The 12,920-nt window shown below is 49.0% G+C and overlaps 1 protein-coding gene across 1 annotated transcript in view; it reads right to left on the bottom strand.

Annotated features, from left to right (window-relative positions):
* CPN1 (carboxypeptidase N subunit 1) overlaps positions 1-12,486 on the bottom strand; it is a 61,010-nt gene extending 48,524 nt beyond the window's left edge. The window contains exons 1-2 of the mRNA XM_085892344.1: positions 12,087-12,486; positions 9,967-10,163 (exon numbers count right to left, since the gene is read on the bottom strand). Of these exons, the coding sequence (XP_085748470.1) occupies positions 9,967-10,163; positions 12,087-12,303 (414 nt within the window). The 5' untranslated portion in view covers positions 12,304-12,486. The remainder of the gene's footprint in view (positions 1-9,966; positions 10,164-12,086) is intronic.
* Between the last annotated feature and the right edge of the window lie 434 nt (positions 12,487-12,920).

The following is a 12,920-nucleotide window of genomic DNA, read 5'->3' as shown; positions in this document are numbered from 1 at the left end:
TTCGACCTACCTAAGTACCCACACGGAGGGTAGACCGGGCGATCGCACCTCGCCGCAGGTCGACTTCGGACACGGGCCACTTTAAGCGACCCGTTCCGTCCTATCGGGATAACCGAGCGGTGTTATCGTCGGCCTCGACGGTTCGATTAATTATCGGGCGTTTTAGCCCACGACCAACCCTTTACATGAAGTAAGATGGAGATTCAATTAGAGGAAAAGACGAAGCGAAACGGGAAAACAGTTCAACATAAAGCACATTTATTTTGCGATGAACGGAAAGCACACATATACAATTACACCAAAAGCAAATGTAAAAGAAGAAGAAACACACAATAATACACAAAAAGCAAATGTAAAAGCAAAAGACAATCCAGAGCTAACCGACTACCGAGCACACGGCAACACTTATACAGTTTTACTTCACAGACGGCGCCGACAACACATATACTCAAAGCAAAAGAAAAAGGGACCACCCTCCACTATGAGGGGGCAGACGGCCTGGGGCCGAGACCACGTCGAGCCTACCCGTCTGGTGATGAGCCGCAAAATGGCGCTGGCGCCCCGACTCCGCGGGCCTCGCTGGGACTGCCTGGTATGGGGTGGGAACAGGGCCCCCTTCTCGCACTATCTCAGCGCGGGGGGAAACAGGAGGGGGTTGTTGATGCTCGGGGGAAGGAGGATATCTCCCTGTCTCGGGTCCCGCGACGAGCGTCTCCACCACGACCTCGGTCGCGTTGCCGGCCTCTCCCCTCCGCAGCTCCCCGACTCCGACACGAGCACGCCCTCGACCGCCTTCGCCGCCGCCACCTCTCCAACTCTCCACAGCTCCATCCAACCGCCTTCTCCGACTCCTCTCCTGACTGGCTCTTCCCAACTCCACCGACTGCCTACTCGGCGAGCGAACGCGGCCCTTTTATAGCCCCCGGGGCCTCGCTCCTTCGCCTTCGACACTTTACCTTCGACCCTTCACCTCTGGCTGGCTCCCCATTGGACCGAGGAAAAGTGGGCGTGAATGCTTTTTGATCCATGAATTTGCATATAGCGATATTACTCCAACGCACCTGGAGGCGGGGCCAAATCGCCCCACGCTCGCCGATAGGACGGAACAGAAGTGGGCGTGAGTCGTTTTTGATCCGTTTTCTTCGGAAAGGCTGTGATGTTTCTGCACACGCTGCTCGGTGCGCGCCCTGCACGAGTCCAGTATCGGTGCCCACAAGCGGCGCGGAAATGGCGGTGATGCGATGGTTGCGAGGGCGAGTTGTGACGGTAAAGGTCGTGGCTGTTGGCGTTGTTGTTGTTGTGAAGCGGCGTTGCGGCTGGTGGTTGTTGTGTGATGGCTGTTGAGACGTGGTTGGTGGTGGTAGTAATGGCGGCTGGTCCAAAATAAAGATAGTAAAAGAAAAACGGCTATCTAGAAGGGTCGCAGCCCGCATGAATGACATTTATTCCCTCTAAACAATGGGTTTGGGCCTAACTACACATATACTTACAGAGATATCTCACCGAAGGGACCTGAATGGTGGTTTGCGAATTTCGTCAACCACAACACTACCCCCTCCCCTTTTTACAGACTCGTCCCGAGTCGTCAAATTTTCGTGTGCCATCATGTGTAGTTTTCCCCTGGTACATTTTACCTACGGATCCCTGAGTGCGACATTCATGGTATTCGTGTCCCCAAAATAAATAACCTGAGGGCTGAGTAACTACATAAACAAACTCACTCACACGGACGACTTAAATAAAATTGCCGGCGCTAGGACAGACATGCCGGGGGCGCACTCATATTTACAGTACATCTTACCTTAACTTACAAATTTTACACTAAACCATGGCCCAGGATCAATGAACTCTGCAAAAAGAAAGCAGTTAGCAGGGAGCCAGGCTGCTCGCATGCAGTGTCTGACTCAAACAATGCAGGTGACAGGGAACGTGGCCGGCTGCTCACACGCAGTCCAAGGCCTTCCCTTTTGAACTGAACGCAGTGAACCACAACGGTGCATGGGCTGCACAAACGCAGTCTCCGTGCCAGCTCAAGTGGCACACGCAATGAGCACAATGGATGGATGGATGGATGAATGGATGGACGCAAACACGGTGCACGGGCCGCCACTGCAGGACCATCTTGTAGCTGCCAACAGGGAAGTTCTCGCAGCTTGCAAACTGTTGCTTTGATCCTGGCGCACATGGAAATGAACAGGGGGGCAAAGCAAAATTGAACAGGGGCTGGTGAACATGAGCCGTGGGCATGGCATGGCAACAGCAGCAGGCAAACACAGCCTGCAGAACAGGGCCGCTGTAGGCGAACACAGCCGGCAGACGAACTGGCCGGCACAGGCCTTGAAGAAAACAGCCAGCAGATGAAGTGGCCGGCACAGGCCTTGAAGCAAAACACGACCAGCCGATGAAGTGGGCCGGTCTTTGCCTTGCAGTGGAGGTTGGTGGAGGGGGTGCGGTGGTGCTGGCCACTCGGAAGGCGGGCTCGGACCTACCCTACGGTCTCCCTCCCAACCTATCGCCTTTGCCTGTCACTGTCCATACCCACTCCCTTAATTTGTCCAAAACCAATTTTGCCCCAACTTATTTTTTTTTGTTTTATTTCCTTTTTTACTTCCCCTCTATAAATCGTCCCCTAACCCCCTTTATCGTCCTTGTTCGGCTAACCTATCCTGTCATCTTGCCTACTCCCAACCCCTACATTCCCTTCCCAGAGGGGAATAAGGGAGAGCTCGTGTCCTGTGTCGAGGCCCAACGAAGCCTCAGAATGGCCTCCCCAGAGTTCAGTGATCTATAACACAAAGTGGGTCCAGCGGCCAACAATGAGAGCGAAGGGATGGATGGTGCGGAGGGGTACACTTCCTATCTACCCTAACCATTTAACTGTTAAACTACCCTGGGGCTTTCAACAAGCGCCTCTCGCTTAAACTATTGGTTCTAACAACCCAGATTCCCATCGCCTGTGTTGGTGTCCTCACAATTTCGGGCCTCGCCCCCAATTTTCTTTCCGTGCCCTCACACGGTCTCATGGCTGGGACGCGTGGCTCCCCTTGGCAGGAACGACCCTCTGCCAATTCTCCAGCTATGGCACCCCTGGGCACTACACTGCCTCCGAGCCTACCAGCTCCCTAAACACCGGGGAGTGCCCCCCATGCCACCTCCCCTGAAACGCACACGTGGCAGGCTGGCTTCCCGGGCCCCTTTCCGAGGGTCACCCGTGCCCACAACACTGCCCACGCGGCTAACGGCACCCCGGGCCCCCGCACCAAGCGGGCGCACCCGTGCCCACTACGCTATCCCGGCCCCCCATCGGCCCTTGGCCTACTACGGCCGACTAGCCTGGTGCCTGCGGTACCCACTCAGCGATACTCACCTTTCGCAGCCACGCTCCCAGCCCGTCAACAGGGCTCCTGCACCCCTCCAAACGGGTTTCGAGCCTACTTTCACACCAACAGCAAAACGACCTCCATTTTTCAATTTAACTAACCCAGCTAACTCACTGTACACTGACCCTGGGGTCCCTTGGGCGGGAGTCACTCCTCCCCCCAATCACTCATTGCACTATGCATTCCACATTCGCTCCATTCACATAGACCCGCTGGCCTCACTTACTCACCAAGCACAACACAACTCACCAACTCTTCAACACACTCACCGCTGAACTCTGCCATCCTTCTAACTTCCTCCCCTAACTAACTCGTGCTCCCACGTCGTCCCTTGCACTAGTAGCACATTCCATTTAACACTACGTAGCTCAACTACGTCCCCTCTACACATTCACAGTCTGTCACTGTCTCCAAATCCTAAAATCATTTCCCATCCTAAATCTGGCTAACAATCCCTCTACCTAATCCATTCCACGGGCCCCATGAGGACTTACCCCTGCCCCATGAAGCCGGTCTCGCTAAGCTAAACCTTCCCCCTAACTCGTTTCATCCTGTGCCCAGGTCAAGGGGATTATCCACCCCTTGCCCGGGAAATCCTGTTCACCTGAAAGCGAGGCTTGCTGTTTTTTGTTTTTTTTTCATCGCGCAGCACCAGCGCGGAAACTCACAACCTGCGCACCAGCGCGGCAATTCGCAGCCGCGCACCTTGCACCTGCCCGTGACGTCATGCAGCTGCACGTGTACCTCGTCCCTCCTTGGACGGTACCATCCGGCAGGGATACCCCTCCTGCCGGATTCCAACCCCACGTGCAGCCATGACGTCACCGTGCGCATAAAAAAAAACAAGCCCCACGTCTCGAGGGGTTCCCCACGCGAACACATGTGCTCTGCCCATTGGAGCTTAACACATACGCCCGCGTGGAGAACCCGTCCGGTCCAAATCCGAAATCCTGCCTAAACTTTGTCCGTCGCGGGATCAGCAACATTCACCGCGCTCGTTTCCGGACCGGGCTTCACTCCCGCAAGCGAGCACGTGGGGGCCTCGTGCGTTGCACAGCACGGACCTCGCGCTCGCTGCAGGGTGAACCCGGCACGGTGCACAAAACATCTACAGCCGCAACCCGGCTTTCTTTCCTCTGTCGCAGTCTCCGTCTCCATTCAACACACGCACTCCCGCGTGCCACGACGCTCACACACCACTCCATCAAACTCACACCGGGAGACGCGGCTGCGTGCTCCCGCATGCCGACCGACATCTCCCTTACACACAGCGACCTCACACACGCTGTCTCCCTCAGACTCGGCCGCTCAATCACTCGTGCCATTTCCCTCACACAAACCATACTACTCACAAACGCCGGGGCACTCGCCCGCGGTGACTCACTCACACACCGTGCCTCACTCACACACGGGGTCGCTTCCACACACGGGGACGCACTCACACCTTGCACCACACACACCGGGACAACCACACTGGGGATTCGTGTCCCCACAAGGGTCTCCGGGGCCTCTATACCCCCCAAGCTCGGCGTGCACCCGTTCGCAGCACTCCTCTCCTCAACCTCGCAAAGCACGACCGAACCCACCTGGTTGTGACTCGCCTCAAGGGGGCATACTCCCTCCCCTCGTTCCTGGAGGAGGCTATCCCGCTGCTCGCACTGGGTCCCTACACGCTCTGCGAGCTCACCCTCATCGTCCTCCACTAACTGTGTGTGTGTGTGTGTGTGTTCGTCTCTAACCCCGTCTTCATCGTGTAGTCTTCCCTCTATCGTTCCCATCTCCCGTGTCTCTGTACATTTATTAGTAATTTCTGTTGTCCCCTCGTGTCTATTCGTCTCTGCTTCTTTCTGGCGTCTTTCCCTTTTCTTTATGTAGGTCAACCTTGCTTTCTCCTTAAGTCGCTCCCGTCCTTCCCTCTGTTTCACTCCTTGCTCTTTCACGATCTCCGCGTACCTCAACCTTGCTTTCTGTCTTAATTGTTGTTTTCTCTCCCTCTCAATTCCTTTCACCTCATCTCTTGTCTCCCTCGTGCACATCTCCGTCACCTTAATTAGTTTTTCCATCTCGGTCACCGTCACGCTTCTCGCCCAATACGTCCCCCGAATTATTTTCTCTTTACCCGCCTCCACCGCGGGCCCGACAGCCGTTGCACTCCCTCCCAGCTCGTTCGCTCCCACACGTGGCGTCGCCATTTTAAGCTCCCCGGTTACTGCCTTCATGCCCGCCTGCAGGCTTCGGCCCATGTTCTGTGTCTCACCCCGCAGTTCTTTCATTTCTTCCTTCATTCCTTGCGCATTTGTTTCCATATTCGTTTTCATTTCGTTCATTTGCTTGTTCATGCCTTTTATTTCGTTTTTCATTTCATTTGTGTTTGTATCCATCTTCGCATTCATTGCCGCCAGCATGGCGCATAGCTGGGCCATGACGGGTGCACTCAGCTGAGCCGATTCGGCAAGGATCGGGGGGTTTTGGCGGAGAGGGGGAGGGGAGGTGTCAGACACCGCGGCCGCCGCCGCACCTATTTCGGGCTCTGGGTTCAGTTGGGGAGTTCGTGTTCCTGCACAACCAACATTTCCTGCACGGGGATTTCATCCTGGACCATGGATTCTACACATTCTAAATCCATTTCTAATACCCCCGGCTCCCGCTCGCCTTGAGACGCCATCTTATTTCTCGTAAAGGGTTAATTTAAATCACTCGTAATTTGGAGGGAATCGGGGGTCGCTCCTCTCACCCCTGGACCGATTCCCGTGAATTTAGCTGGAGACAGGAGAGCCCGTTTTCCCGCTCTCCGACACCAGTGCCGCGAGGAGGGGGATGGGTTTGTGTCCCACGACCTGACACCAGTGTTGCGAATTCGCGCCCGCCGGCGTGCGAGCAGCCACGTAACTCGAATCGCGGCACGTCGCCCACCGGACGGACAATTCTGTCATGACCCTCTCGGACTAACGCCGGGAACTAGTCACGGGTGGGCCTTTCGGCCTCACCACGATCGTGCCAATCGGCCCCCCGCGTGGGATAGGGTTGTTCGCCAAATTCGACCTACCTAAGTACCCACACGGATGGCAGACCGGGCGATCGCACCTCGCCGCAGGTCGACTCCGGACACGGGCCACTTAAGCGACCCGTTCCGTACTATCGGGATAACCGAGCGGTGTTATCGTCGACCTCGTCGGTTCCGATTAATTATCGGGCGTATTAAGCCCACTACCAACCCTTTACGTGAAGCAAGATGGAGATTCAATTAAAGAAAAGACGAAGCGAAACGGGAAAAACAGTTCAACGTAAGGCATATTTATTCCGCGGCACACGGAAAGCACACATTTTCAATTACAACAATTATGCACCAAAAGCAGATGTAACAAAGAAACACAACAATGCAGATCTACTACCGACTACGCGAGCACACGGCAACACTTACACAGTTTTACTTTACAGACCGCGCCGACAACACATATACTCAAAAGCAAAAGAAAAGGGCCACCCTCAAAGACAAGGGGGCAGACGGGGCCTGTGGGCCACGAGACCGGGTGGAGCCTACCCGTGTCTTGTGATGAGCCGCAAATGTGGCGGCAGTGCCCCGACTCCGCGCTCCTTCGCGGGTTTCGTTGGCACTGCTTGGAGTGGGGTGGGAACGGGGCCCCCTTTTCGCACTATCTCAGCGCGGGGGAGGGGAGGGGGGAATTGTTGATGCTCTGGGGAAAGAGGATAGCTGGCTTGCTTGGGTCCCGCGACGAGCGACTCCGCTGCGACCTCGTCGCCGACCGCCGTCTTCCTTCCCTCGGACCCGAGATATCCGGTCCCCTCCGCAATTCTCCTCAGCCGCCGCTGTGCTGCGACGAGCAACAGCCCTGCACCGGACTCGAACTTCTCCCGGACTCCAAGCTCCGCTGCGCTCCACTCTTCAACTCTTCTCCAACTCGCCTTGACCGAAAAACTCTCTGAATTCGCCCCCCGCGCTCGGTGCTTTATAGTGGTGTAGGAGATCCCATATGCAAATTTCTGGATCAGAACGAGCTCGGGGGTGGAGCCACGCTCGCCCATTGGACGGAGAAAAAGGGGCGTGAATCTCCCCTGATCCTCGAATTTGCATATATCGATTCTACTCCGACGGGCCTGGAGGCGGGGCCAAACCACCCCGCGCTTGCTGATTGGACAGATCAGAAGTGGGCGTGTATCATTCCTGATCTGACTTCTCCTTGGAAAGGCCGCACTTTGTACCCGCGGCTCGGCGCGCGCCCTGTACGAGTCCAGGACAGCCTGATGCTCGGTGCCCACAAGTGGTGCGGGAATGGCCACAGAAGGAGAGGCGAAGGTGGTGGAGGGTTTAAAGTGGTGGTCCATGGCCACGGTGACGCTTGGAATGGCGGTGATGCGATGTTTGCGGGAGCGAGTTGTGAAGGTAAAGGTCCTGGCTGTTGGCGTTGTTGTTGTTGTGAAGCGGCGTTTCGGTTGGTGGTTGTTGTGTGATGGCGGTTGAAACGTGGTTGGTTCAAAATAAAGATAGAACAGAAAAACGGCTACCTTAAAGGGTCACAACCCGAATGAATCAGATTTATTCCCTCTAAACAACGGGTTTGGGGCTAACTACACATGTACTTACAGAGATATCTCACCTACGGGACCTGAATGGTGGTTTGCGAATTTCCTCAACCGCAACTATATATATATATATATATATATATATATATATATATATATATATATATATATATATATATATATATATATATATATATATATATATATATATATATATATATATATATATATATATATATGAGTTGGACAGATTGGGCATAGACTCATTAGAGTTTCATTGGAGTTTCCAAAAAAGAGGTCAGCTCAACTGGGATGGAGAATGAATCATTATTAATGCCTAGGACGAAGGACACCACATGAAAATGGCAGGAATAAGTGAATCAGACAAGTGTAGGTTGTGCAAGGTCGAAACAGAAAGCACAAGCAATCTCCTATTGGGATGTAAAAAACTAATGCCGAAACAGTTGTACACACAAAGGCACAACAAGGTATGTAGAGTAATCCACTAGCACATCTGCAAAAACTTTAATATCCCAGTTCCAGAAAACGCATGAAGAACCAAAAGCATTCATTGAGAACAAGGACATAACGCTCATGTACGACCTGATCATCCCATCTCGTGTGAACACAGAAAACAATGCAATGCAACTGGATATCGTACTTGGGTACAAAATATAGAAGATGGCCTTGTTCATTGATGTGTCAGTACCAAGCGATTTTAACTTAAACAACACAGAAATCACGAAAACGACCAAGTACTAGGATCTCAAAAATGAAGTCAAAAGATCTTGGAAGCTGAAGAGTGCTGGAATTGGACCAGAAATAATTAGAACTGGAACGATAAAGAAGAACCTCATGGAGATCATAAAAAAAACATCCCTGGGAATATTACTACAAAAACTACAGTTGGAAGCCGTCCGTTGCTTGATGATAATCGTGAAAAAGCCCTCGGAACAAAATTTTGAGAAAGTGAAAATATCATGGATTAGTCCATGAATCATGATCCTTTACCGAAATGGAGGTGAATCGTTTGAGCTCTGGGAGGACTCCGTTTCACCTCTTGAAACCCGCACATAGAGATAACAACCAATGACACACATGCACACACAAATGCGTGCGTGAATCCTGTACATTGCAGAAGAAAAAAGGCAAAGTCTTGAGCACGATAATTATATTTGTAACATCGTAATAGAGTACAAAGACACAATTGTAAGCAATTGTTAGACTTTCGTACTGCCTAAATCATCCACTGGGCTTTCATTGTTGAGGTTTCGATCCTTTCAGCCTTGAGCCTCTCCAAATAGTGGGTCCAGAACCTCAACCATGAGTCTTACCAACATCAGAACATTCACAACCTCAGCCATGTCCAGACATTCAGTCAACCCGGCAATGCAAACTCACTATTCAAACTTCACACTGATAGCATTATATTTTTGTTCTGATAGCATTAGAAGTTGAAGTGAATCTCTCAATTTAAATATTATGTCATGGACTTTAAAAAGGTCAATTGTGTTGCACTCTTGATTTCACTCAGAGCCAAAGCTCTAAGCAACTCATACGGCTCATCGCAAAATGGTGGTGAACCATCGGGTGGCAAAGGTTGGAGTTGTCTAAAACGAGGGCAAAATATCCTGCTTGCAAAATTAAATTTGGCACAAACATGATACATGCCTATTCTCCCATCATTTCAAAAGTTGAGTATTGAGCTTTTCAAACGCAGCGTGGGAAGTGGCCACCAGAAATGGGAGTCAGCCAAACGCACAAACACACAGACAGACACCACACTTTCAAATTATATAATAGATCGATAATGTCCATCGCAGATTCAATGTATTATTATCATCACACACACACACACACACACACACACACACACACACACACACACACACACACACACACACACACACACACACACACACACACACACACACACACACAAACACAAACACAAACACACACACGAATGTGGACTTCCTGGAGACCCACCCATGATAATTATGCATTTTAAACATGTACTTTTTGTCAGACATTTTCTCCTCACCTGCCGAGCAGCAACATCATAGCCATCAGGGTTCATGCTGGCCATCAGATGGATCCGAGTATTATTTACAAGTGAGGCAACACGGGGAATATTTTGCTGGTACTTCCGACACAGATATTCAGCAAGGTGCAGCAGTAGTTCTCGCCCAACCACCTCGTTCCCATGCATGTTTGCCACATATTTGAACTCTGGCTCCCCTGTTACGCCCAAGGTACAGATGCTTTGTAAGCCATATTTACTCCACACACAGTTCAGCAACAAACAATGTCCACAAAGCCTTCAATATAATATTTGTTGCACATTCCTTTAGTGGTCAATATTCTACTTCTTACTGTATTAACTAAAAGGGCTGTTTACAAGAATAAGCATACAGTTATGACTTTTGCAAAATGATAACTAATGAAACAAAAGGATTATGCATAATCTTCAACTCTCCAGGACAATGCAGACATACTAAATTTCCTTAAGATGTTGAGGAATCTTGATAGTAATATGTTGCATGTGAAGGTAAATGTGAGCATTTTTGCAGTTTCCATTTGTCTTCTGTTTCCATACAGTCACTCAAGCTGGATCCCCAAGTTCAATAAATCCAATATATGACATTTATTTGCCAATTACTTCACAATGTCCTTCTATCAAAGTAAATTGATGTCTCAAAATGTCATTATTGTTACAAATGGGGTCTCCCCCCCCCATAATGTCAATTCCTCATAACAAATATATTCATTTATTGATCAGTAACAGCTATTCCTTAAAGCAATGCATTCATTTTTAAAGGATGTTGTGAATGATACTAATTCTACAATGTGGTGTACTTGACATTATTTTAGTCACAAACAGCTAGAAATAGTACGTTGTATATCTAAAGTAAGAGCTTTAGTAATTTGGAAGCAAATTGGCAGATTTGTCCAACTGCTCAGATTATCAGCTTCACTCAGATTGACCCTTTCTGCCCTCAACCTCTCCGCCAACCTTGGCCGTGGATCCACATCAGTAGGTCCACGACCTCTGCGGTGTCCATACAGTCAGTCAACCTGACAATGCAATCTCCATTTCAATTTCTTTATCGATAGCTTATATCGCTTTATTCATAGATATTTAGCTTCCTCGCTGGAGGTTTTCATGCATCATCATATACAGGATTCATAATCCACATCACACATTCCATTATCTAACCATATACAGTATATGCTCCCAAACATTACCAGTGAAAACATACCTTACCTTGCAGATTAGACATACATTACTCAGCATGTCCATTATGCTTACCACTGAATCGAGCTGTTATTCAAACACAGAAAATTAATTTTAATGGATTTCCCACATGATCTATTGTGCCCCATGTAGATCACCTCTCTCCCATTCCACTGTGCCACATCGCTCTCCAAAAATTGCATCTCTGCTTTTAAAATGTACTAGTTTGAATGGTTCACGAAAAGTGTTTGCTGGTTATATTATATTTAATAAATTACATTTGGTGCCCTTTTGTGACCTCAAAAAAACGTTTTAATCTGCTAACTGTAGCTCCCTGTGTTAGTTAGCATATGTATAACCAGCTGTTTTATTTAATCTAATGACAAGTACTGTGTGGTAGTGTAGTTACTTTCACTGTTATGATTATTCCACCAGCAACTATCCCAAAGAAGAACTTTCTCGGAATGTTGCTGTTCAAGAAAGGCATTCATACAATGTATAATGGAAGACCGTGTCGTTTATCAATCAATTTCATGTGAAATATATAATTAGTGACATCGATTTGGAATTCTCTAAAGAGACTGAAGTGTGAGTACATTTTCCCTTTTAAAATTATTATTATTTTGGATATACCTACGTCGTCATAAAACTGATCAAATACAAACTCATCAGTAATGAAGTTGTCAATACAAAACGAATATTGCCTTTAAGTTTATGGTTTTGAAAAACTGCATGAAGATGGACTTTCCTTTGCAGAACAGAATGGATTTTTACAGACAAACTTGCGCACGCGCACACACATGCGCACACACAAACACACTGAACATTGTCAAAGAAAAATGGCAAGGTAGAGAGCACGATAATTATGTTTGTTACTTCTCAACAGAATACAAAGACAAAATTCTAGCTGAGTTGTATCATTTTACCAAGTTCGTGAACGCCTGGGTTGTCACTGATCTCGATCACATACAGGTCGCGGTGTCTCCAGCTCTTCCCCACGGAGTACACACGGGTGATGTCAGGGCAGCGCTTGTAAATGGAGCTCAAGACATGTTCTATGGACTCATGTCCATGGTGTTCAAAAGGCAGCATCTGCACTAGAGACAGCAAAGCAAGAATCGCAATGTAGGCCAGCAGGGCCATGGTAATCCGACCTGGTCAGTGCAGACTGCCGACACAAAACCGACGAACCAGTCGATGTAAGATTTATAGATGTAGGATCAATGAGAACTGACGGCTTCTGCAACTGGAGGCAGTGAGACAATCGTACCCTAAGCTGCTGTGGGTTGGACAACATGCGAGTCAGACACCCTCTGGAAATCATTAACAGAACATTAAATAGATCGACATAACTTCGCAAGATGAAGCATTTAAGCAATGCCCAATTTTACTCAGAGGATAGCTTGCTTTAGTGTTGAAGCTTTTACAAAATTGCCATGTTGTCTGAAGGAGGCACCCACCCACCATTGTAACACCTGCTTGATGAATTCCTCGAAGAGACGTTTTCAAATTTACCTCAAGATGACAAAAATCCATCAGCATTTATTGCAGAACAAACATGGAACAACTTCTGCACAAAATATCTGTATTCATCTGTAAAAAAAATATTAAAAAGAATACAGCGATATGAAATGTGAATAAATAGTAACTGAACTGAACATGATTGCCTGGTTATGTGACGTTAATCATTAAACTATTAACGTACAAAGATAAAGGACAGCACAATGAAGCATGCACATAGGATTTCTGTTGACAACAAC

The sequence above is a fragment of the Eptatretus burgeri genome, chromosome 1 (assembly GCF_056783735.1).
Source record: "Eptatretus burgeri isolate ZD-2024b chromosome 1, Ebu_testis_v1, whole genome shotgun sequence".
Taxonomy (NCBI): domain Eukaryota; kingdom Metazoa; phylum Chordata; class Myxini; order Myxiniformes; family Myxinidae; genus Eptatretus; species Eptatretus burgeri.
The sequence above is the reverse complement of the archived record's forward strand: the minus strand, read 5'-3'. Positions and strand labels throughout refer to the sequence as shown.